The sequence below is a fragment of the Gopherus flavomarginatus genome, chromosome 11, assembly GCF_025201925.1.
Source record: "Gopherus flavomarginatus isolate rGopFla2 chromosome 11, rGopFla2.mat.asm, whole genome shotgun sequence".
Taxonomy (NCBI): domain Eukaryota; kingdom Metazoa; phylum Chordata; order Testudines; family Testudinidae; genus Gopherus; species Gopherus flavomarginatus.
This window is the reverse complement of record NC_066627.1, coordinates 14,528,254-14,551,272: the sequence shown is the minus strand read 5'-3', so window position 1 is coordinate 14,551,272 and position 23,019 is coordinate 14,528,254. Positions and strand designations below refer to the sequence as shown.

General features: G+C 43.1%; 2 protein-coding genes across 2 annotated transcripts; one reads left to right on the top strand and one right to left on the bottom strand.

The window, feature by feature from the left end:
* The first annotated feature begins 7,679 nt into the window (after nt 1-7,679).
* LOC127031160 (olfactory receptor 12-like) lies at nt 7,680-8,636 on the top strand. The gene has a single exon (XM_050917929.1). It carries the CDS (start codon nt 7,680-7,682, stop codon nt 8,634-8,636), a length of 957 nt encoding a protein of 318 aa, XP_050773886.1.
* A 10,607-nt stretch (nt 8,637-19,243) lies between these two features.
* On the bottom strand, nt 19,244-21,643 carry LOC127030842 (olfactory receptor 6B1-like). The gene is made up of 2 exons (XM_050917564.1): nt 21,527-21,643; nt 19,244-20,257 (listed from the first exon to the last, which is right to left on the bottom strand). Exons 1-2 carry the CDS (start codon nt 21,641-21,643, stop codon nt 19,244-19,246), a joined length of 1,131 nt encoding a protein of 376 aa, XP_050773521.1.
* Between the last annotated feature and the right edge of the window lie 1,376 nt (nt 21,644-23,019).

The following is a 23,019-nucleotide window of genomic DNA, read 5'->3' as shown; positions in this document are numbered from 1 at the left end:
GGAAACACTACTGCTTTCTATTCCCACACTTAACACCTTCAGGCCCTCCTTTTCTCTTCACTTGTTTATCCAGTTGAGTGGGTGCAAGCCAGTCTGGCCTGTCAAAGCCAGTTCACTACAAGCTCCTACCAAACCATTCTGTAACAATAGGCCAAGGTAACTTGCGGTCAGCCCCAACAATATGTCCTGAATAAATCTAACACATTGTAAATCTTAATTCGTGGGAATCTACTACATTAGTATAAATATCTTTCTATCCAATACTGCTACATCTGCACGAACAGTCATATTTCTAAAGTATGTTGTTGCCTAGTAGGATTTTCACAAGCAATTACATGCCTTAGTCCCATTGTTTTCAGTGGATGTTAGATGTCTAGGTGTTTTTGAAAACTTCACTAGGTTGGTTAATACCTTTATAAATGTGTCCCTAAGGGATTGTGCTACTTTAAATATACTGAATTCTAAAATTATATAAATGGATGCATCCATGCATATATGCATTATATTCATGATTGAATCATATCCATGGGTCATAGTCATCCTTTGATCAATCAATAAACCTAGGTCTTTCCCCTACTCTGTTGCTTCCAACTGATATGTCTTCAGTTTATAGGAAAATTTCTTCTTGTTCTTTCATCTCCATTTCTATTACTCTGGTTTTCAAGGTCATCCGATCTTTTTGTATGATATTCCGGTTCTCCTCTGTATGGGCAATACCTTCCAACTTTGTGTCATCCATAAATTTTATTAGCACACTTCCACTTTTTGTGCCAAGATCATAATGAATGTTGTAAATAAGATTGGCTCCATGACTGATCCCTGAGGAACTCCACTAGTAACCTCCCTCCAGCCTGACAGTTCACCTTTCAGTATGATACATTGTAGTCTCTCTTTTAACCAGTTTCTTACCAACCTTTCAATTCTCATATTAATCACCATCTTCTCTAATGGGACCCTGTGGAACCCCACTAGACATGTCCTCCCAATTTAACAACTGCTCTTTGAGTACAGTCTTTCAACCAGATGTGCACCCACTGTAACCCTAGGCACCCCTGTATTCATAGCCTACACACTACTGCAATAATAGCTGTACTTTGTGAGGTATCATTCAAAAACTGATAACACTGGACAATAATAATTGATTAATAATGTGTTCCAGTATCTTTCCAAGTATCAAAGTTGGTCTTTAATTCACCACATCTTCTGTGCTCCCCTTTTCAAAGATGGGTGCCATATTTGCCTTTCCCCAGTCCAATAAATAAATCATATATGTTAATTCTCAGACTGATGGAGTATGAAATAATTGAGGCTAAAATCCCAATTCTGCCACCTTTCCATAGGTCTGCAAAAATCACACGTGGATGGATAGATTCTGTAATTGTCCAATTTAGCTGAGTAGATGGGCTTTGTATTACAACTACAAGGAAAATTTGATAAAATTGGCTGCCAGACTAGAAAAGATGCCTTCCAAAAGAACAGCTCCAGTTGTATTAGAACTTTGTTTAACTTGGATTACAAGGGCCTAATCTGTTTATAGTGAAGTCAAGGGCAGCTTTGGCATCAAAATCAACCTATCTCCGATGAGATTTTCAATATAACTTTAGTGAATTAAGGAACCAAATATTACAAAAAGTCAATGGGAGTTGGGTGGATCTTTTTAAAAATTACTGACAAAATACTTTTTTATCTCTCGTCATGGTATCATTTGAGCACTTGCAATATATTAATGAATTTCTCTTCCCAACATCCTCTGAGCTCAGGAAATAATATTGTATCCATTCTCTGGAAGGGCAGCTAAGAGGCAGAAATATCAAAGCTGAGAGTTTTCACAAGAAAACTTAAGGCATAGGCCTCAGATTTTTATTGATATTTAAGATAAATTTAGGGTAGTTAGGAATTCAGGATTAACAGTATTGTTTCAGAATAGTGCTTTCTTGACTTCGAACCGATGAATCTAGGAGGCTATTGGGATTTTTGAAAGCATCTAGGAGATTTTGGTGCTTAGGTGCTTTTGATAATTGCACTAGGGACAGAAATACCTTTAAAAATCTGGCCTGGGGTGATCAAATTCTATGGAAATTAAATGGGAGATGACTGCCCAATTCTCTTTGGCTGCTTTGGAAGTCGCAGCACAAGTGACTGGACCAAGGTCTCACTGGGTGTCTGGAAAATAAGCATTGATTTGCTAACTCTCAGACCTGGGGTCTTTTCCCCTTATCCATCCTCCCTCTTTTCATCAAGCCCTTCATCGCATTGTCTTCATTTGATTCTCCTTATCTCATCCCTTTTCCTAAGGATTTAACAGCCATAGCAACCAGTGAGAGAGGGGAACGACACTGCAGTCAGAGAATTCATCCTGAATTGGTTTGGAAATGGTCTAGGGTGACAGATGGTCCCCTTTTTGGTGTTTCTGGTGATTTACATGGTAACCATGCTGGTAAACACCATCTTGGTCCTCATCGTTAGAGCCAAAGCCTCCACACTCCCATGTACTCTTCCTCATTAATCTGTCCCTCATAGATCTCTGCTACTCCTCCTCCATTGCCCCAAAGCCATGCTGAGCTTCCTGTCAAAAAGCCAAGCCATTTCTTTCAATTCTTCTTCTTCAGTCTCTTCATCACCACCGAAGGGTTCCTCCTGGCAGCAATGGCGTATTATCAATACACTGCCATTGACAACACACTCCTGTATCCCATCACCATGTCCAAGTGGTAGACTCAGTGAGCTCAATCTATTATCTTAACATAAAGAGTAGATTAAAGGGTGACTTGATTGCAGTCTATAAGAACCCACATGTGGAACAAATATTTAATAGTGGGTTCTCCAGTCTAGCAGAGAAAGGTATAACATGTTTCAATGGCTGGAAGTTAAAGTTAGGCAAATTCAGAAAGGAAATAAGGCATTACATTTTTAATTGCTGACTGTAATTAACTATTGGAACAACTTCGCCGGGGTCATGGTAGATTCTCTACTACTGATAATTTTAAATCAAGGCTGGATGTTTTTGTAAAAGATCTGCCTTAGACATTATTTTGAGGAAGTTCACTGGCCTGTGTTACACAGGAGGTCAGAGCCGGTGATTGTCAGAATGGTCCCTTCTGGCCTCGGAATCTAAGACATAATGGGCTTGATTCTGATCTTGTGGCTTGACCCAAGGCCCACTGAAGTCAAAGGGATACTTTCTATTGTTTCCAAAGGGCATCAGATCAGGTTGGCTCTTCCACTGGTGTAAATGCAGAGTAAATCCAGAGAGAGAGAATTTTCTCTGCTAAGTACACTCTTTCTATGATTTCATCATTTGGATTTGTTGTTTTCCCACTGGTCTGATTATACACACAAGAGTCTGGTGCCTCCTCTGGAGATATTAACAGAAGGCAAACACATCAGCCGTTCTTCATGTCAAGGGTTGATCAGTATTACATCATCTATATTGGACAACTCTTTGATTCTTTTGTCACTGTGGCCCTGCCTCTCAAATGCTGGGTGGAACCACTTCTTAGCAACATGCCTCAGGTGGCTCATGACCAGGATTCAGCACCGAATTTGGTCTGCTGATTGGATCATTAGCTTCATTGGCTTGGGCTGTGTACTGATGGGGAGTGCAACGTGAATGCTGATCCATGCCCCTCAGTGTAACCACTAAAAGATATGCTCTCAATCAGAGGAGACAGAGCAAACCTTGCTTCATGCTGATGCTGAGTTAGTTTGGCCAAGATCTCGAGTTTATGTATGCAATAGATGGAGCCATGAAGCCTACAACACAACAAAATCCTCTCAGCTGAGTGTTCAGTGTGGTGTCTTCAAACCCTGCTTATGAGATTTGCCTTAATAATGCAATTAAGAAGCATTGATAGTCTGGTGACTTTACCTGGACTCCAAACTATAGCATAAGGTATTTAAAGGTATATTTTCTTATTGATTTCCTGCTTACTCTTTCTTATTCTTGTCTGTATGCTCTCAAATAGACTAGATTCTAGGTCAACACTCCCACAGAGTTCCTTAGCACAAGGTCTGAATTATACCTTATTTTTGGCTAGCATCAAAAAAACTTTTTCTCCATGTCTTCATTTAAATATTACCAGGCATAGTACTGAAGTCAATTGAAGAACTCACCAGAGTAAGCACCATGTCTGAAGGAAAATGCTTGAAAAATAGAGGAGACAATGGCTAAATGTTTAGCAAACAACTAAATCCTCCCTTCCACCCACAAAAGAACTTAGAGCATAAGAATATAAGAATGGCCATACGGAGTCAAACCAAAGACCCATCTACTCCAGTATCCCGTCTTCTGACAGCGGCCAATGCCAGGTGCCCCACAGAGAATGAACAGAACAGGTAATCATTAAGTGATCCATCCCCTGTCACCTATTCCCAACTTCTGGCAAACAGAGGTTCGGGACAGCATTTCTGCCCATCCTGGCTAATAGCCTTTGCTGGATCTATGCTCCATGAACTTATCTAGTTCTTTTTTGAATCCTGTTATAGTCTTGGCCTTCACAATATCCTCTGGCAAAGAGTTCCACAGACTGACTGTGCGTTGTGTGAAAAAATACTTCCTTTTATTTGTTTTAAACCTGCTCCCTATTAATTTCATTTGGTGACCCCTAATTCTTGTGTACAAGAAGGAGCAAATAACTCTTCCTTATTTACTTTCTCCAACTTCCCTAATTTCCTCTGGAAAGAAAGAAAGAAAGAAAGAAGAAAGAAAGAAAGAAAGAAAGAGCGAGCCTACCCTTGGAAACTCATAAAGAACATGAGGACAATTATTGATAGGAATACGCTTATTGATTTTAGTGAGACTGCTGTCAGAAAATCATAGAAATGTAGGAGAGGAATGGATCTTGAGAGGTCATCTACTCCAGCCCCCCATGCTCATGCAGGATTAAGTATGCCTAGACCATTCCTGAGATGGTTGTTAACTTGGCAAGTTATTCACAGGCATAAATGTTTGTTTGCAGTATCAAGACCTTAATAGGAACATTTCAACCAGCAATCTAATCCATAGATAGATAGATACTTTTTAAAAAAGTTTCAGGTGCTGCATATACCCGTACCATCTGTTGGAGATTTGTGATTTGTTTTAAAATGCTTTCTGCCCCCTGCTGCGGAATCAAGCAGTAACAGATGGCAAGGAAAACTGACTGGAGAAGGGTGGAAACACGGATTTCTGCTGTGTAAAATATGCAGTCATCTCTCTCTGGATAACACTAACTTGCTCTCTATCTTCTTTTACTAAAAGTGATCTTAAGTGAGAATTGTGAGAATAGCAGACAAAAGAAATTTCAGAGAGAAGTTTGATGTTTAAGATGTTGCAGTCCCTGGAAGAACGATATCTTAAAAAAACTGTATGAAATCTTCCACCCAGAAAATCTACCTACCTATTTCCATTCACACCCGTCTATCTATTTATGTCTATTGGTTCCCATACACACCCATAATCTATCTATCTATCTATCTATCTATCTGTAAATCCTGAGGCCTGAAGCATTAGGAAGATGGGAGCTTGTGGACAAAATGGGGGAAGAGTAGTCCAAAGCAACTTAAGATGTGAGGATGTTCAAGCACTCCATTGCTAAGGGACTTCTCTGCCACGATCTATGGTAGGGCAAAGGGAATTGACTGAACGGCTGTGCTCTGCGGTTTCATTTCCATTTTAGTTATATGACAGTTTGGAACATTTAGTTAAAGTGCAGTTACGTTTTGGGGGTATGGGGGTGTAAATTGCAATTGAACGTATTGGGCAATTCGCGGACAAGCCATGGATGTTCAATGTACCTCACAAAGGTTCCCGTCAGTATAGTGGGGAAAAGGGACTTGGGCAGAGAAGCAAGAGGGAGGAAAAGAGGGAAAAGGTGGCTGCTTGCTGCTGGGAGAGTCTCTTGGGGGTCAGGCCTCTCTAAAGAGCCCTAAATACCAATGATCTCTCCCCACGAGCTGAGCTGAGACAGCTGGACGGTGCAGAACAGCAGCAGTCGCAGAAGGTTGGTGGAGACCTGTGAAACAGAGCAACTGCTTGTCCGAGGCAGTGGATGGCTCAGAGGCCATGGACAGCAGTGATGCTACAGCCCCAGCATCTTTGAGGGGACACAGGGCAACAAAGCTAAGCAGCTTGGACTGAAGCCATGGAGAAAACAGCATCCAGCTCAAGGGACACTAGTGCAGGTCTCCCTTCACAGCAAGAAAAACTGAAGTCACTTCAGGTGGGTTAGGTAGTACAGCAGCCCATGGAGCGCTGGCCAGCTAGAATCCTTGGACTTCTCCAACCCAGGGCAACTAATGGTGATGGGCCAGCTGAGGAAGAGGGAATTGGCCAGAACTCATCAGCCACTTGCACCAGCTGTAGGTTGGACTAAGGTTACTTGTAAGATACCCTGGGGGAATCTCACATAATAGGACTTCTTAATGTATTAATAGCTAGTTTTCTCAAATTCATTCACATCTCCCTCCCATCTACACACTCCAAATAAAGTTCGTTTGGTAGTATCGCCTGGACTCAGTGTTTTCCAGTGGGGAAGAATTGCCCTTCAAGGGTTCCCATGGTGATGTATGTATTTTCCCAGGTTTCTGGGTCAAAGCTGGAGCCAGTGCATGTGAAGTCTTTAAGAAAACCCATAGAAAAATTGAGCCTGGTCCTTTTGGCTTCTGACAAACCTGGCAGAGGGGGTCACATGGCAAATGGTTTAATTGGTTTTGCTTGGCAGGTTTAAGTCAAAATATGGAACATTTCAAAATGAAAAAATGTATATTTAAAAAAAATGTGTTGTGGGTTGTTTAAGCTGTTATTTTCCAACCAGCTCTGCCCCACACACAAACATTAGAAAATTAGGAAATACTTCGTAAAGGGTCCAACCACATCTTGAGAGAATTATCTGGACATCTCTAGTTTGTTGACCTAGATTCCAGTGACCAGAGCCCAACTGCCGTCTCTCTGATGGAGGAGATTCACATCTAGGGTGATGAACCATGACTACATGTGCTTGCAAGGTTATTTATGGAACAGCTGAATAGTAACAATCCATTGTTATCAAGGAGGCTACACTGGGAGGAAGGTACTACCCAATGTGAGTAAGGCTCAGGCACTTGACACATAATGCAGCTAAAAGCTGAGTTAAAAGATAACAACAAGTCGTTACATTCTTACTCAGATTTTGCTCTGTCAGTACTCAAGCAAAACTCCCACTGAGTGTCCGAGAGGAAGGATATTGCGTACAGATGTTAAAGTGTCAACTAGAACCAATGCAGTCTCTCAAGAGCAGAAATGTTGATAACATATATCATGTCTATCTATCTATCTATCTATCTATACACAGTGATTTGCAGATGGAAAGGAATAGATTCATCTGTGTAAAAAAGCCTATTTTTACAATCCTTTTTATAAAGGAATGGTATTGCACATGGGGGATTTTGCCCATGTCTTCCTCAGCCAAGAAGAGTCTTCAGCCAGGGAAAGGTTGATTAATTTGGGATTCAAAGTAAAATCTTCAAAAAAAAAAAAAAGAAAAAAAAAGAAAAAATCCTGAGGTCAAATTTTTAAAGGTATTTAGGCACCTAGTGGGATTTTCCAAAGCACCTAGGTGACTATTCTCCATTGATTTCAAGAGATATTAGGAGAAACTTCAACATATCTTTTATATTTGATTCTTTTTTAACTTTTCTCTTGTTCTATTTTTCTAAAGGAAATGTCAGCTACTGAGCCAGTAAGAGCAGGGAACCACACAGCAGAGACAGAATTCATCCTGTTGGGGTTTGGAAGAGGTCTGTGGATGGAAATGTTCCCCTTTGTGATGTTCCTGGTGATTTACATAATAACCATGCTGGGAAACACCACCCTGGTCCTCATCATTGGAACTGATTCTCAGCTTCACACCCCCATGTACTTTTTCCTCATGAACTTGTCGCTCTTAGATCTTGGCAACTCCTCATCCATTGCCCCCAGAGCCATGGTGAGCTTCCTATCAGGGAGCAAAGCCATTTCCTACAATGGATGTGCCACCCAATTCTTCTTTGTCACTTTTTTCCTCACCACCGAAGGGTTCCTCCTGGCAGCCATGGCGTACGATCGATACTCCGCCATCCGCAACCCGCTCCGGTATCCCATCACCATGTCCAAGTGGGTTTGTATTTGGCTGGTGGTGGGATCATATATCTGTGGCTGTGCGAACTCCATGGTGCAAACAGGCTTCACTTTTACGCTACTCTTTTGTGGGTCTAATGAGATGGATCATTTCTTCTGCGATGGCCCTCCCCTGATTAGTCTCTCCTGCAGTGACACGTTCGTCAATAACTTTGTGATGTTTACCGTATGCGGCCTCATTATAGTGAGCACTGCACTGATTACGCTTGTCTCCTATGTCTATATCATCTCCACCATCCTCAGGATTCATTCTGCTGAGGGCAGACACAGAGCCTTCTCCACCTGCACCTCCCACCTGGTGGTTGTGACTTTATTTTATGTGTCCACTGCTTTGATGTATGCCCAGCCCACTAGGCTAGCTTTTCTGTACCCAAGGAAAGTGGTGTCCGTCTTTTATACCCTTTTTGCTCCCATGTTGAATCCTTTCATCTACAGCCTCAGAAACAAGGATGTGAAAGATGCTTTGAGAAGGACTATGAGCAAGAAATGTTTGAAAAAATGAACATTATCTTTGAACATACAGATGAAACCAATTGGGTCAAACAATTTTGCAATACAACAACAAATTTTGAGCAAATGTTAATTTTTTATTGGGATTAGTTTGGGAGCAAGTATAAAAAAATCTTTCTATCTATCTATTTATTTCTTTTTCTGCTTCCCACTCCACTTATCTGACTAGTTGACCTGTGGAACTCATTGCTACTGGATATTATTTAGATAATATCATTTCAATATATTTTCAGAATTTTAAAATGGCTTTGATATGTATAGGGCTTCATGCTTTGGGATGTCAGTCAGCTACTGCCTGTCTGAGTTAGGAATAAATTTTCTCCATGATTTATCATTCAATTCACCTGTCTTTGAAACAGCTGATACTGGCCATCATAGGAGACAGGATTCTTTAGTATAGCAATTCCTTTGTTTCTATAATGTTCCAGTACACTGAACATACAATATATTCAAGAAAATAAAGTATCTCTCTATATATGTGCATGTTTGCATATACTTATAATAGGAATGACCTCCATCCAAATTGTTAGGTAATATAAATTTCCTTAGCTAATCTGATCTCTGTGTATCTACACCAGCTCAAGATCTGGCTCTTTAGTGATCACTGATGCCTAGGTAGAGTAGCTGTTTGGTAATGATGACCAATGTGTGAACTGGCAAGGAAACTGATAGATCCCATGTTAACCTGGATCACCCATGTATAGTACTCCTATGTCATGTCATGGAATCATAGAATATCACGGTTGGAAGGGACCTCAGGAGATCATCTAGTTCAACTCCCTGCTCAAAGCAGGACCAATTCCCAACTAAATCATCCCAGCCAGGGCTTTGTCAAGCCTGACCTTAAAAACCTCTAAGAAAGAAGATTCCACCACCTCTCTAGGTAACCCATTCCAGTGCTTCACCACCCTCCTAGTGACAAAGTTTTTCCTAATATCCAACCTAAACCTCCCTGTAGCATGGCAGACCCCGAACCCAACCCCAACCCCGACCCCGACCCATGCCCCTGCCCCTGCTCCTGCCTTGAAGGGTTAAATAACAGCCCTGGGAAGGGGCTGTGGCTGGGAAAAGCAGCTTTTAGGGTAAGCTGGTTGGGGAAGTGACTGCAGCTGGGGCCACGTCCCAAGCTGAGCAACAGGGCCTTATAAGAAAGGCATAGAAGCCAGGGATGAGAGGAGTCTTCTGCTTGTGGAGGGAGAAGGGCCTGGCTGCAGGGAGCTAGACACAGGATACTAAAGTGAAGCAAGGCTGGGGAAAGGCTGAGGAGCCAGGGAGCTCCAGCCTGGAAAGCCTCAGGCTGTGGCCTAGTATTGGGCTGAAAGGTACTGGGGATTGCAGAGGGCAGCCCAGGGGTAGGCCAAGGCAGCAGGTCCAAACCCAACTTTGACAGTGATGAGTAGGCTGATACTGCAGTCTGTCCAGGGTGTGGGACTAGACAATGACTGGCAGTAGCCTGATACTGAGGCAAGGTGGGGATAGTAAGTGGGGGTTCCCCTGGGGAGGGGAGACCCTAAGACTGAGAGGTTAGTGCCAGGGGGCAGCACCCCAGGTGAAAGGACACTAGGATCCAGGGAAGGATGGGGGGCCAGAGTACAGGCAGATCATCGCCTGTAGAGGGTGCTCTGGAGCTGGAATGAGCTAATTCCTGGAAGTAACCAGCAGGAGGTGCCCCAGGGGTGAGTCTGCTTGTTTACACTCCCCCACTGCAACTTGAGACCATTACTCCTTGATCTGTCATCAGGTACCACTGAGAACAGCCTAGATCCATCCTCTTTGGAATCCTTTTTCAGATAGTTGAAATCAGCTATCAAATCCCCCCTCATTCTTCTCTTCTGCAGCCTAAACAATACCAGATCCCTCAGCCTATCCTTGTAGATCATGTGTTCCAGCCCCCTAATAATTTTTGTTGCCCTCTGCTGGACTCTTTCCAACTTTTCCACATCCTTCTTGTAGATTGGGGCCCCAAACTGGACACAGTACTCCAGATGAGGCCTCACCAATGTTGAATAGAGGGAAATGATCATGTCCCTCAATCTGCTGACAATGCCCCCACTTACACGGTCCAAAATGCTGTTAGCCTGCTTGGCAACAAGGGCACACTGTTGACTCATATCCAGCTTCTCGTATACTGTAACCCCTAGGTCCTTTTCTGCAGAACTGCTTCCTAAACATTCAGTCCCTAGTCTGCAACAATGAATGGGATTCTTCCGTCCTAAGTGCAGGACTCTGCACTTATCCTTGTTGAACCTCATCAGGTTTCTTTTGGCCCAATCCTCTAATTTGTCTGGGTCCTCTGTATCCTATCCCTACCCTACCACTCCTCCCAATTTAGTGTCATCTGCGAACTTGCTGAGGGTGCAGTCCATGCCATTCTCTAGATCATTAATGAAGATATTGAACAAAACCGGCCCCAGGACTGACTCTTGGGGCACTCCGCTTGAAACCGGCTGCCAACTAGACATGGAGCCATTGACCACTACCCGTTGAGCCCTATGATCAACATAAGAATAGCCATTCCAGGTCAGACCAAAGGTCCATCTACCCCATTATGCTGTCTACTTACAGTAGCCAATACCGGTTTCCCCAGGGGGAATGAACCTAACAGGCAATGCTCAAGTGATCTCTCTCTTGCCATCCATCGAGGGCCTCCCAGAAGGGGGGGGGAAGTGGGGCAATTTGCCCCAGGCACCGGGTTCAGCGGGGGCCCCCACGAGAATGACTGAGGCTCCCTCCCCGACCCCACCTCTACCCCTCTTCCGGAGCCTCAGCCCATCCAGCAGCATCCTGGAACAGCTGCAGCGGGGCCCCTGAGCTTGGCCCCACTCAGAGCCATGTGGCAAGGGTGCGGGGCTGTGAGCTCCAGGCCGAGTGGCTCCTCCACTTAACATGTGGCTCTGAGCGGGAAGGGGCTCAGGCCCCGCCGGAGCCACGCTGTAGCTGTCAAGGGATGGTCCTGGATGCGATGAGTCTCCGGTTGACTGGGGTAAGGGGCTAGGGCCGGGGGGGTTGGCTGAGGGGCAGGGAGTCCTGAGGACAGTCAGGGGATAGGGAGGGGGCAGAGGTTGGGTGTCGGTCAGGGGACAGGGAACCGGGGGGGTCGTTGGATGGTGGGCATTCTGGGGGTCTGTCAGGACTCAGTGAGTTGGGGGAAGGATAGGAGTTGGGGCAGACAGGGAGCATGGGTGGGGTCCCGGAGTGGTGGGGGTTTCTGGGGGACAGTGAGAGGACAAGGAGGAGGATGAGTTGGGGATTCTGAGGGAGGACAGGCTGTCAGGGGCAGGAAGTGGTTGGAGGTTGGCTAGGGGGCAGGGCCAGGCTGTTTGGGAGGCACAGCCTTCCTTACCCTAAAGCTCATTCAGCAGTTTGAGGCTTGCAGAAGAGCCAAGCTGTTAGCTTTTCCATTAGGGCTACCACCCCTTTCACTTCTCAAATACCAAATTATATATATATATTTAATGTCAGTGCCATAGGGAGATTCATGTCAGGGGAGGGTAGCTTCATTTAAAATTAGCCACTGGGGGAGGGATCACATGAGAACAGCAATATCCTTCCCAACCCTACCAAGGGAGACTCCCCTCCCCTGCATTCCCTGAGGCATCAGAGGGCTAATTCAGTGGTTCTCAAACTTTTGTCCTGGTGACCCTTTCACATAGCAAACCTCTGAGTGCAACCCCCTCCCCATAAATTGAAAACACTTTTTAATAGATATTTAACACTATTATAAAAGTGGGGTTTGAGGTGGAGGCTGACAGCTTGTAACCCCCAGTAATAACCTCGTGACCCTGAGGGGTCCCAACCCCCAGTTTGAGAACCCCTGGGTTAATTTAATTTTAGCACCCTGTGTCCATTCACATGCGTGTGCTATTTTGAGCATGTCAGTTTTCTCAACATAGGCTCATCCCAGATTCTGAAACAAGCTCAAATGCTCAGTTCATGGAGTATGTACATAAGCTATACTAAAGACAAACCCACAGTAACTGTCTCCAGTTTGTGAGGGACCCTGTGGAGCCAGTCTCTAGGAAACAAATAAATGCATGGTGGTTAAGTGCATTAATGGCTATTAGCCAGGATGGGTAAAGAATGGTGTCTCTAGCCTCTGTTTGTCAGAGGATGGAGATGGATGACAGGAGAGTGATCACTTGATCATTACCTGTTAGGTTCACTCCGTCTGGGGCACCTGGCATTGGCCATTGTCGGTAGACAGGATACTGGGCTGGATGGACCTTTGGTTTGACCCACTATGGCTGTTCTTTTGTTCTACCCTAAATGAACCCAAAGTTATGGAGACAGATGTGAGTCAAGGAAGTCAGCAGAGTATCAGAAACCTTGAAAAATCTCTGACTGGATAACCTCAGGGGTTTGGTCACAAGCTGAGGTGGTTCAGAAGTTTTGGATTTTTTTTTAAGCAGAATTTTATTTTTTCTTTAAACAACCAAACACAGCAAACAGCAAATATTTGGCCACACGCTTCTTAAACCCCAAACCATCTTCAGGTTTTGGCAGACTAATTTCAGGTTTTCAATTAAAAAAAACACAAGAAATTTTGAAGGAAAGCAGGCATTGTCCGTGATTTTTTTTCTGCTTTTTTAAAAACCCCTAGTTTTCGATCCAGAAGAAGTTTTGATTGAAAATATTTGTCCAATCCTTTTACTGAGCTTTAGTGCCTTTTAGCACTAGCTGATGCTGAGAACCGTGATACCTTGTAAAGAAGTTTTCTCAAAACTAGGTTTGTCCCTAAATGCAGAAGGTTTATTTTTCCCAGGGCTGCCTGTGTGTGTTGAGGGGGAGCAAGTGGGTCAATTTGTGCCAGGCCCAGCAGCGGGCCCCCCATGAGAATATAGTATTGCACAGTATTGCAATTTTTTTATGGAAGGGGCCCCAAAAATTGCTTTTCCCCAGGCCCCCGAATCCTCTGGGAGATCCTGCATCCATCTCCATCCTCTGACAGACAGAGACTAGGGACACCATTCCTTACCCATCCTGGCAAATAGCCATTTATGGACTTAACCATCACGAATTTATCCAGTTCTCTTTTAAACGCTGTTATAGTCCCTAGCCTTAACAACCTCCTCAGGCAAGGAGTTCCACAAGTTGACTGTGTGTGCTGCATGAAGAAGAACTTCCTTTTATTTGTTTTAAACCTGCTGCCTATTAATTTCATTTGGTGTCCCCTAGTTCTTCTATTATGGGAATAAGTAAATCACTTTTCCTTATCCACTTTTTCAACATCACTCATGATTTTATATACCTCTATCATATCCCCCCTTAGCCTCCTCTTTTCCAAGCTGAAGAGTCCTAGCCTCTTTAATCTTTCCTCGTATGGGACCCTCTCCAAACCCCTAATCATTTTAGTTGCCTTTTTCTGAACCTTTTCTAGTGCCAGTATATCTTTTTTGAGATGAGGAGACCACATCTGTATGCAGGTTCAAGATGTGGGCATACCGCTGATTTATATAAGGGCAATAATATAGTCTCAGTCTTATTCTCTATCCCCTTTTTAATGATTCCTAACATCCTGTTTGCTTTTTTGCCACCTCACTGTTTACTCCTTTCTCCAGATCATTTATGAATAAATTGAATAGGATTGGTCCTAAGACTGACCCTTGGGGAACACCACTAGTTACCCCTTTCCATTCTTAGAATTTACCATTAATTCCTACCCTTTGCTCCCTGTCTTTTAACCAGTTCTCAATCCATGAAAGGATCTTCCCTTTTATCCCATGACAGCTTAATTTACATAAGAGCCTTTGGTGAGAGACCTTATCAAAGACTTTCTGGAAATCTAAGTACACTACATCCACTGGATCCCCCTTGTCCACATGTTTGTTTAACCCCTTCAAAGAACTCCAATAGATAGTAAGACACGATTTCCCTTTACAGAAACCATGTTGACTATTGCTCAACAGTTTGTTTTTCTATGTGTCTGACAATTTTATTCTTAAACTATTGTTTCGACTAATTTGCCCGGTACTGACTTTCTATCCACCTTATTGTCCATTCATCCAGCCTATACTACTTTAACTTGCCAGCAAGAATAGTGTGGGAGACTGCATCAAAAGCTTTGCTAAAGTCAAGGAATAACACATCCAGTGCTTTCCCCTCATCTGCAGAGCCAGTTATCTCATCATAGAAGGCAATTAGGTTAGTCAGGCATGACTTGCCCTTGGAAAATCGATGCTAACTGTTCCTGATCACTTTCCTCTCCTCTAAGTGCTTCAGAATTGTCTGAAACAGAGCTCAATAAAGCAAGTTGTTTTGTTTCAAATCTCACCCATATTTGTGTAAACCAGGAGCATTCACTGATCCAGGTGTAAATCAGTAGGAGCCACATGCAAATCATTGGGTCTGATTTTCCTCCAATTCACCTTGATGTAAATTAGAAGTCACTCCACTAGAGTAAATGCATTTACACTGTCCTAAAGTGTGTGTAATTTGATGGATTATCAGGCCCATTTGCTCTACATTTTATGACGCAATAAACTTAGTAACTAATAACATTTCCCTTTTTGATTTGGTTGTGAAATGAAAAACACACTTTGAGCCCATTGCTGCAGCACTCTTTGAAAATAACATCACCTTGACTTTAGGAGAGAATTTGGTGCATTATGTCTTGCCAGATCAAATTTACTATGCAGATTTGTCATGGAAATCCCAGGTTATTAATCTGCAATTCTAATTTATTGACTTCAGAATGTACCATCGGAAAAATAAATCTAAGTATAGAGATGAATTATCTGTTTTCAGTAAGTGAATTCCTACCTTTACTGCTGCTTGGCAGGGTTGGCTGATGGGTGGGATTCACATCCTACCAGGAGTTAATCTCCAGGGGCCATTGCACTATGACCTATATTAGTCTGTCTATTAACATACTAATAGAATGTGCATTGGCTTTGCTTAACATCCCCATCCATAGCCTGCTTCCTGCCTCCTTATAGGTCTACTCTATTGCAGTGTAAAAGAGGTTGTGGAGCTGGGACCCTGGGAATGAGGAAGGAGACTGGGAACTCAGGAGTTTCTGTCTTGGTAGCCCCAGGGAGACGTGGTTTGAGAAGAGCAACCAGCTGCATGTGGAACAGGGGCTGGACATCTGCAGAGGAACTGAATCAATAGGTCTGAGAATGGAGAGGGCTTGTCCCTGTTATACCAGACACAGTGCCAGCAAAAATTTTCAAAGGAGCCAATAGGATTTAAGTGCCCATTTCCCATTGCAATGGGCACCTAGCCCTCCTGGATAACTTTGAAAATCCGAGTCCTAGCCTCTGCCATTTAAGTTAGTGGGAAACTATCTTTGGTTGTGAGTAGAACTGGTTAGGACATTTCAATGCAAATATTTATTCAACAGGAAATGCCGTGTCTGCAAAATCAAAATTTTCTGTCAGAAAATTTGATTTTGCTCACTTTTTTCCTTCTGATTTTTCTCTTGGGAAAATCAGATCAAACTATTTTGGTTTGTCAAATCAAACCGAAACTTTTTATTTCAGGACAGCTAAGCATTCACCCGTTTCCACCTATGTTGCCATGGTGCATCCTGGGAACTATAGTCCAGGTGCCTCATGCCTATTTTCTCCCCTGCAGGCTGGTTTTTTCCTGGTCGCAAAATATATCATCCATTGCTGTCTGGCTGAACCAACGTGCCTCCTCTCCTGCCACACACAGGATGGTGTTGGTGAGTGTTAGTATATAGGCTTGTTTGTTAGCCTGAGATAGACTTTTGGGTTTGATTTTTGATACTCTTTTATATCCTTACTAATATGAGTGAACAAAAAACAAAGACACTGTATGTTGCTTCGGCCCAGCCAGATGGGTTTCTTTCTATAATGAGAAGAGATGGAGTTTATAGTGTTACAGGGTATGGTGGGAGTGTAATATATACAAGCATACACTGTAAGGTTGCCTGGCTCCTTTCTCAAGCCAGGGTCAAGCAAACAGTTAGGAGAGCCAAGGGAGTTGGGAGGAGTCATAAGAAACACAAAAAGCCAAAGAAAAGCCTGGTCTTGGCCAGTACACAACCTCACTCTTTGCCCCTCCCATGGGATACAAAAGAGGTGGTACCAAGACCACAAATTCGTGACCGTCCAAAATGGAACTTGACCATAAGTTGTAAGGGATGGGACTGCGGGCGTGCACTGTAGGTATATTTGGGCCTGCTAAGAAGGAGGAAGTGAGAATAGAGAACAGGTACATGGGCAAAGGCTCTGCGGCATCAGAGATATGGATACGCTTGCTTGAAACTAACCAAATATCCCATTGCCTGCATTTTGGACTTCTGGTCTTCTGCTTTCTGTCTGCATGACAAGAACCAGGGGAGGGGATGAAGGGAAAGCCCTCTAATAGTAGGGCCCTCAAACCAGTGGGATTTGGAGAGAACATCCCACTGAGAGATACAAGGCAGTTTTCCATCTCAGAACTATTCGCTCAGGTTCTCTGTCGGCGCAGAAAGACGGCACTGTCTCTGGCATACCAGGGGCACATTCCTCATTCTCAGACCTATTGTTCCAGTTTCTCTGCAGAGGCTGTGGCACTGGTTACAATGAGGTTATTTTTCTAAGCATTTCCAGCCCAAGAGTCTAGGATATAAAAAGAAAAACAAAACAAAAACAAGCAAGCAAACAAACATAAAGCTGATATGTGGAGGTAATCACATGACTCCAGGAGTTTGGACCCTTGTCATAGGCCTATGTTGCCAATGTGTTTATCTCATCCTGTATAAATTGCACACAGTTATAGATTCTTAGATCCCAAAGTTATTGTGATCAGCTAGTCTGACAGCCTTTTTAACACAGGTCTTAGAATTTTCCCCAAAATAATGGACACTCAAGGACATAAAGAATTAAGACTAAAAAAAAGTGTTTCCCCAGAAGTCTGAATTTCATCACGTTTCTATGTTCAAATATACAATCCTATTTTTTTCCCCGCAGAGACCAAGCAACTAAACATCTTACAGCTTAGTAGCACAATTAATGCTATCACTCTGTGCTGGATTCAAGAAAATGACCATAAAGATGCAAAGCTTTTTATACCAACACTCTGAGCTTGGGGTTCCCCAAAGTTTTCATATGGGGAGAACCAGTTTCTAAGAAAGAAATCGTCTAATCATGAGTACCTCCTCTGTAATCACTTGATCTGGTTCACAAATCTTTTTTAAGGGACCAGGTTGACACAAAAATAGTTAGAGAAAAATGATTAAAATAAACTCATCCACACATCTAATCACAGGGGAATTTACATATGGGGAGCATAAAAATAGTCTCATAGACTCCACGGGCAGAAGGGATCATCATGATCACTTAGTCTGACCTTGTATACATTATGGGCCACAGACCCTTACCCATCCACTCTTGTAACAGGCTGAGAACATCTGGCTGAGGTACAGAAGTCCTCAAATCTTGATTTAAATACTTCAAGTTACAGAGAATTCATCATTTACACTAGTTCAAACCAGACCCATGCCCAATGCTACAGAGGAAGGTGAAAATCCCCCATGGTCTCTGTCAATCTAACCTAGGGGAAATTCTTTCCCATTCCCAAATACGTCAACCAGTTAGACCCTGAGCATGTGGGTGAGTCACCAGCCAAAGGGGCTATGTAGTAGCTAGGAAGGAAGAAGACAAAAATTAGCTGCACAGGGTGCAGAGAGGAGATTGTGTGTGTGTGTGTGTGTGTGTGTGTGTGTGTGTGTGTATTGAGATTGTTGGAGAAAAAGTCTTCTGGAAACTCTAATAGAGATCTAAACTGAGCTTCAACTAGTAGGAATAGTGTTGATTAGTGAGAGTGCAAGGTGGAGTACAGGATCAAAGAACCACTTTCTTTAACAATAAAGTCTAACTCTGTCAGTGGTCTATTTACCTATGCTACTTCCATAACATTTTTTCCATATACTCCATCTTTACAACATCTAAGAACCCTAACTGTGCAGCCATTAGACCTGGTCAAAATGATTCATGCTAGCCATTCTTCTATCAGACAATGTGGTATTCTTAAAACTGAAATATTCAGTGGTAAAATATCAATGGCTGGCTTTTTTACATTGCCTTCTGGAATGAAATCCATGCTGACCTGAAAGGTACACAACTCCTAACTCAATTTTTATTCAACTGTTATTCAAGACAGCTACAGTGGAATTTGCATGAGTACAAAATAAGGAACATCCTCAAGACTTGGTCCACAGAAAATGGAAATGATCTTTTAGCTTCCTTAGTTTGCTTGCCTAGGGCTCATGAAGCATCATTGTCCTTGTGGGTCATTCCAGTGCTCTCTCCTGCCTTGTACCAAGAGAGTGGTCTCCTACCCATTCTCTTGGGAGAACTGACTGAACAGTCTGTGTCCAATTTCCCAACCGCTCCAGACGATAGACACCAGAGACTGATGGGAATTGGAACACCAGATCTGAACACCTCTTGAATTCCAGGGATCGTCCAATCCGCTCCCCCCAGGCCATGTCTTTTCCCTGGTCTCACTAGCATTCCCTGTGGGTAAAGGACAGACAAAGTTTGGATATACAAAATGGAAAGGAGATTATTTACTGAGGTTCCTGGAGAGAGACTGACATGTGGTTCTCTCAGTCTTTCCAGCTCTCAGCTTGTGTCAATAAAAAGGAGCTCATATTCCACCAGCATGGAACTCTCTGTCCCTTTGGAGGGCTGTGTCTGTAACAGAGGCCAGGTGGACAGCAATCACACCACAGAAAGCTTTCCTTAGTGCCCCCTTCACTTCTTGGTTTCTCAGGCAGTAGATGAAGGGGTTCAGCATGGGGGTGACAATAGTGTACACGACCGACACCAGCTTGTTCAAGTTAAAAGGGTGGATCTTCTTGGGCCGGGCGTACATAAAGAGGGAGGTTGAGAAGAAGAGGATGACCACAGTGAGGTGGGAGGCGCAGGTGGAGAAGGCTTTCTTCCTCCCCTGGACAGTGGGGAGGTGCAAGATTGTGACAATGATGCACAGGTAGGATACAATGGTCACAGAGAGCGGGACCATCAGGATGATCAAGGCTAGCGCAAAGTCCACCGTCTCTGCCAGTGACATGTCGATGCAGGCCAGGTTCAGCACTGGGGAGATGTCACAGAAGAAATGGTTGATGATCCCTGGGCTGCAAAATGTCAGTTGCGAGATGAACGACACCTTGAGCAGGGAGATGGAGAAGCCACTTACCCAGGAGACAGCTGCCAGCTGCAGGCAGAACTGGTGGTTCATGATGGCCGGGTAACGCAGCGGGTTGCAGATGGCCACATAGCGGTCATAGGCCATGGAAGCCAGCAGGACATACTCAGTGCATATGAGGGAGGTGAAGAAGTAGAGTTGGGTCATGCATCCCACAAAGGAGATGCTCTTGTTCTCCACCAGGAAATTCACCAGCAGTTTGGGGATGGTGACTGAGATGTACCAGGCTTCCAGGAAGGAGAGGTGACTGAGGAAGAAATACATGGGCTTGCGGAGGTGATGGTTTGTCTGGATCAAGGCAATGATGACCATATTCTCCAGGAGGGTTAGTATATAGGCCACCAGGAATATCACAAAGAGCAGTATCTGTAGCTCCAAGATGGTTGGGAATCCCAGCAGGATGAACTCCTGGACACCGGTATCATTCTCCTGCTCCATATGGCCCTTGAAGGTCTGCAGAGTCAGAAACAGACAGAAATAAGTGGCTGAAGTCACAGATGCCTGTTTTCTTGAGATCTTTCACTTCAGCACCTTACTTTGATATTCCTCATTATTAGACCCAACTTCTAGTTTTGGAACCCCTCACCATTGAGGGAACTGTGGCCCAGATTCTCAAACAGTGACTGCAAGTGCTACACTAATTTGCCCCAATATAAGATCTCACTCAATATTACCCTAACAACTCAACCATCCTTAACTGATAGCTGTATAGGGGGAGATTTTAAAAAGCACCTAAGGGATTTAGGAGGGCAAGTCCTACTGAAAATCAGTTCAACTTTTATCAAAGATTCTTGTGTGGCCATCTTCTCACTGTAGTATGTGAGCACCTGCATGTAGTTACCCTCACAACACCGATGTGAGGTTGAGTCGTGCTGTTATGCCCAATTAACAGATGGAGAATGGACAGGTGACCAGATACTTGAGATGCCTACAGATGCAGATAGGATTCTAGTGTAATTTACAAAAGGACCTAAGTGATTTAGGTACAGACAGTTGGTGGCAGAGCAGAAATGGATCCTGGCGTCTCTCAAGTCCCCGACTAGCACCATAAGTACTGGATCATCCCTCCTCTCATATGTGCTTTGGCACATTTGAAAATCTTTCCCATTGTCTTTAAGACGGCACAAAGTCCTTGCAGGAAACTGTAGAGTGCACAATGGCAGAGAAGATCCCTTGTTTACCAATGGAAAGGATTTGTGCCCCTTGGAACTATTTGCACACATCCCTGCGTCTTCAATTACCTGTTACCAGTCAGAACAAAGGCCTGGTCGTTGTTATAGGAAAGTCCAGTGGAGACCTATGTTCAATTTGCAGCAGTGGGTCAGAAAAAGTATCAGCTATGTTAGGATGCATCAGGATATCAGTAGGAATCTGCCTACTTAAAGGCAAAGAAGAAAAAAATTCAGATCTCAATTTCAATGTGGCAGATCAAAAATAATGCTAACTTTCATCACAGAGGGTAAAGGAATGGATACACTTTCTGTGTAAAGTAGTAAGAGGTATGTTCGTGATTAGGAATCAAGCTTCCTGGGGTCTATTCCTAGTCCTGCCACTGAGACACTGATCAATGCACCTCACTGTTCAATTCCTCCCTTTCCCCATCTGTCATGTAGTTATAATAAACCTACCTTCATAAAGAGCTTTATAGAATGGAATACTCAATAACAGGATGGGTCATATCTGATGTTAACTAGCTCTGTAATAAGATTCCAGATATGTTGCCCATCTGTGTGTCATTCTGAAGTCTAGAGTGTCTATTGAGTCAGTGTAAAGTGGTGAAAACAGCCCCAAGCATGGTGGAGGGCTCTTTTTGTTCAGAATATCATCAGGTTCAAACATCACTGGGACTTGTGGTTCCCTGCCATCCTATTTTTTAAGTTCTCAGCCATTCTGACTTCACAAATTACACCTCTGCAGTGTATGGCTACAGTAAGGCAGGAATACATTCCATGCCAAGAGTCCGAGACCATTGTGATATCATAGGTAACTCAACCAATTACCACCCTTACTTTCCAGCTAATTTGTGTTCAATAATTTCATTGGTTGTATGAGAGAGACTGCACAATGGTGGATTACTTGGTCTAATTGCCACTTCCATTATGCTTTCAGGGAGTAGTGTTAAACAAAATTGCTATTATATCAAGAAGAAGAAGACAGTTCACTTTTTGATGTTTGCTTTATAGCCTGCTACTATCATATTCAATCTGGGGTCCAGAAAGGTCAATAGAAAATCATCATCACAAGTGGAAGAAGGAATGAGAGAAGGACAGATAGAGACATTGGATTTTTAGCTTTGAGTGCTACTGGTGTTGCATTAAATTCATGGCCAAAACAAAGTTGGTCATTTTTATGTCCCAGTTTTGCGAAGACTGAAGCAAGCACTTAACTTTAAACACATGAGTAGCTCCATTATTTTCCACAGAATAACTCATGTGCATAAAATTCACCATGCTATCTTTGCAGAATCAGTATTTGTATGCAAATTTTGAATCTTAGTAGAGGAAAACTCAGATTACAAAAAGGTGAAGCAAAATATAATAATGGTCAACATTTGATATTAATTTCAAATCATATTTGTCTATTAGTATTTAGTGTTACTAGCCATTAATTTCCATTTGTACTAGTGTCACATTCATTTCATCTCACAGAAACTGGAATAGATTAAAATAATAATATTTAGATGTGACATGGGATTCATAATACAAAACTTGGAGGGGAAGTGTTTAAAAGAGATTAAGCGATTTGGGAGCAGAAATGCCACTAAAAGTGAATGATGTTTTGAATATCTCCTTCAGAACTGACATAAAATAGAGGGCTATATTCTCATCTTCATTGCACCAACAGAAACAAGAAGTAAATATGAGATTTGCAAAGGAACTTAAGTGAAATATATAAACAAAATCCCATCAGGTTCCAATGGGAATTGGGCATCCTTCCTTTACCTTAAATCCATTGAAATCAAGGGAATCCCTTCAGATTTACCCAAGAACATAAAAATAGCCATACTGGGTCAGAGCAAAGGTCCATCTAGCCCAGTATCCTGTTTTCTGGCAGTAGCCAATGCCAGGTGCCCAAAGTGAATCAACAGAGCAGGTAATCATCAAGTGATCCATTCCCTGTCGCCCATTCCTAGGTTCTGGCAAACAGAGGGTAGGGACACCATCTCTGCACATTCTTGATAATAGCCTTTGATGGAGCTATCCTCCATGAATTTA

Coding starts and splice junctions, on each gene's coding strand:
- LOC127031160 (XM_050917929.1), top strand. CDS start 7,680: ATGTCAGCTACTGAGCCAGTAAGAGCAGGGAACCACACAGCAGAGACA.
- LOC127030842 (XM_050917564.1), bottom strand. CDS start 21,643: ATGTTTGAACCTGATGATATTCTGAACAAAAAGAGCCCTCCACCATGC. Junction 20,258..21,526: donor TCAGAATGACACACAGATGG/GCAACATATCTG, acceptor CTGACTCTGCAG/ACCTTCAAGGGCCATATGGA.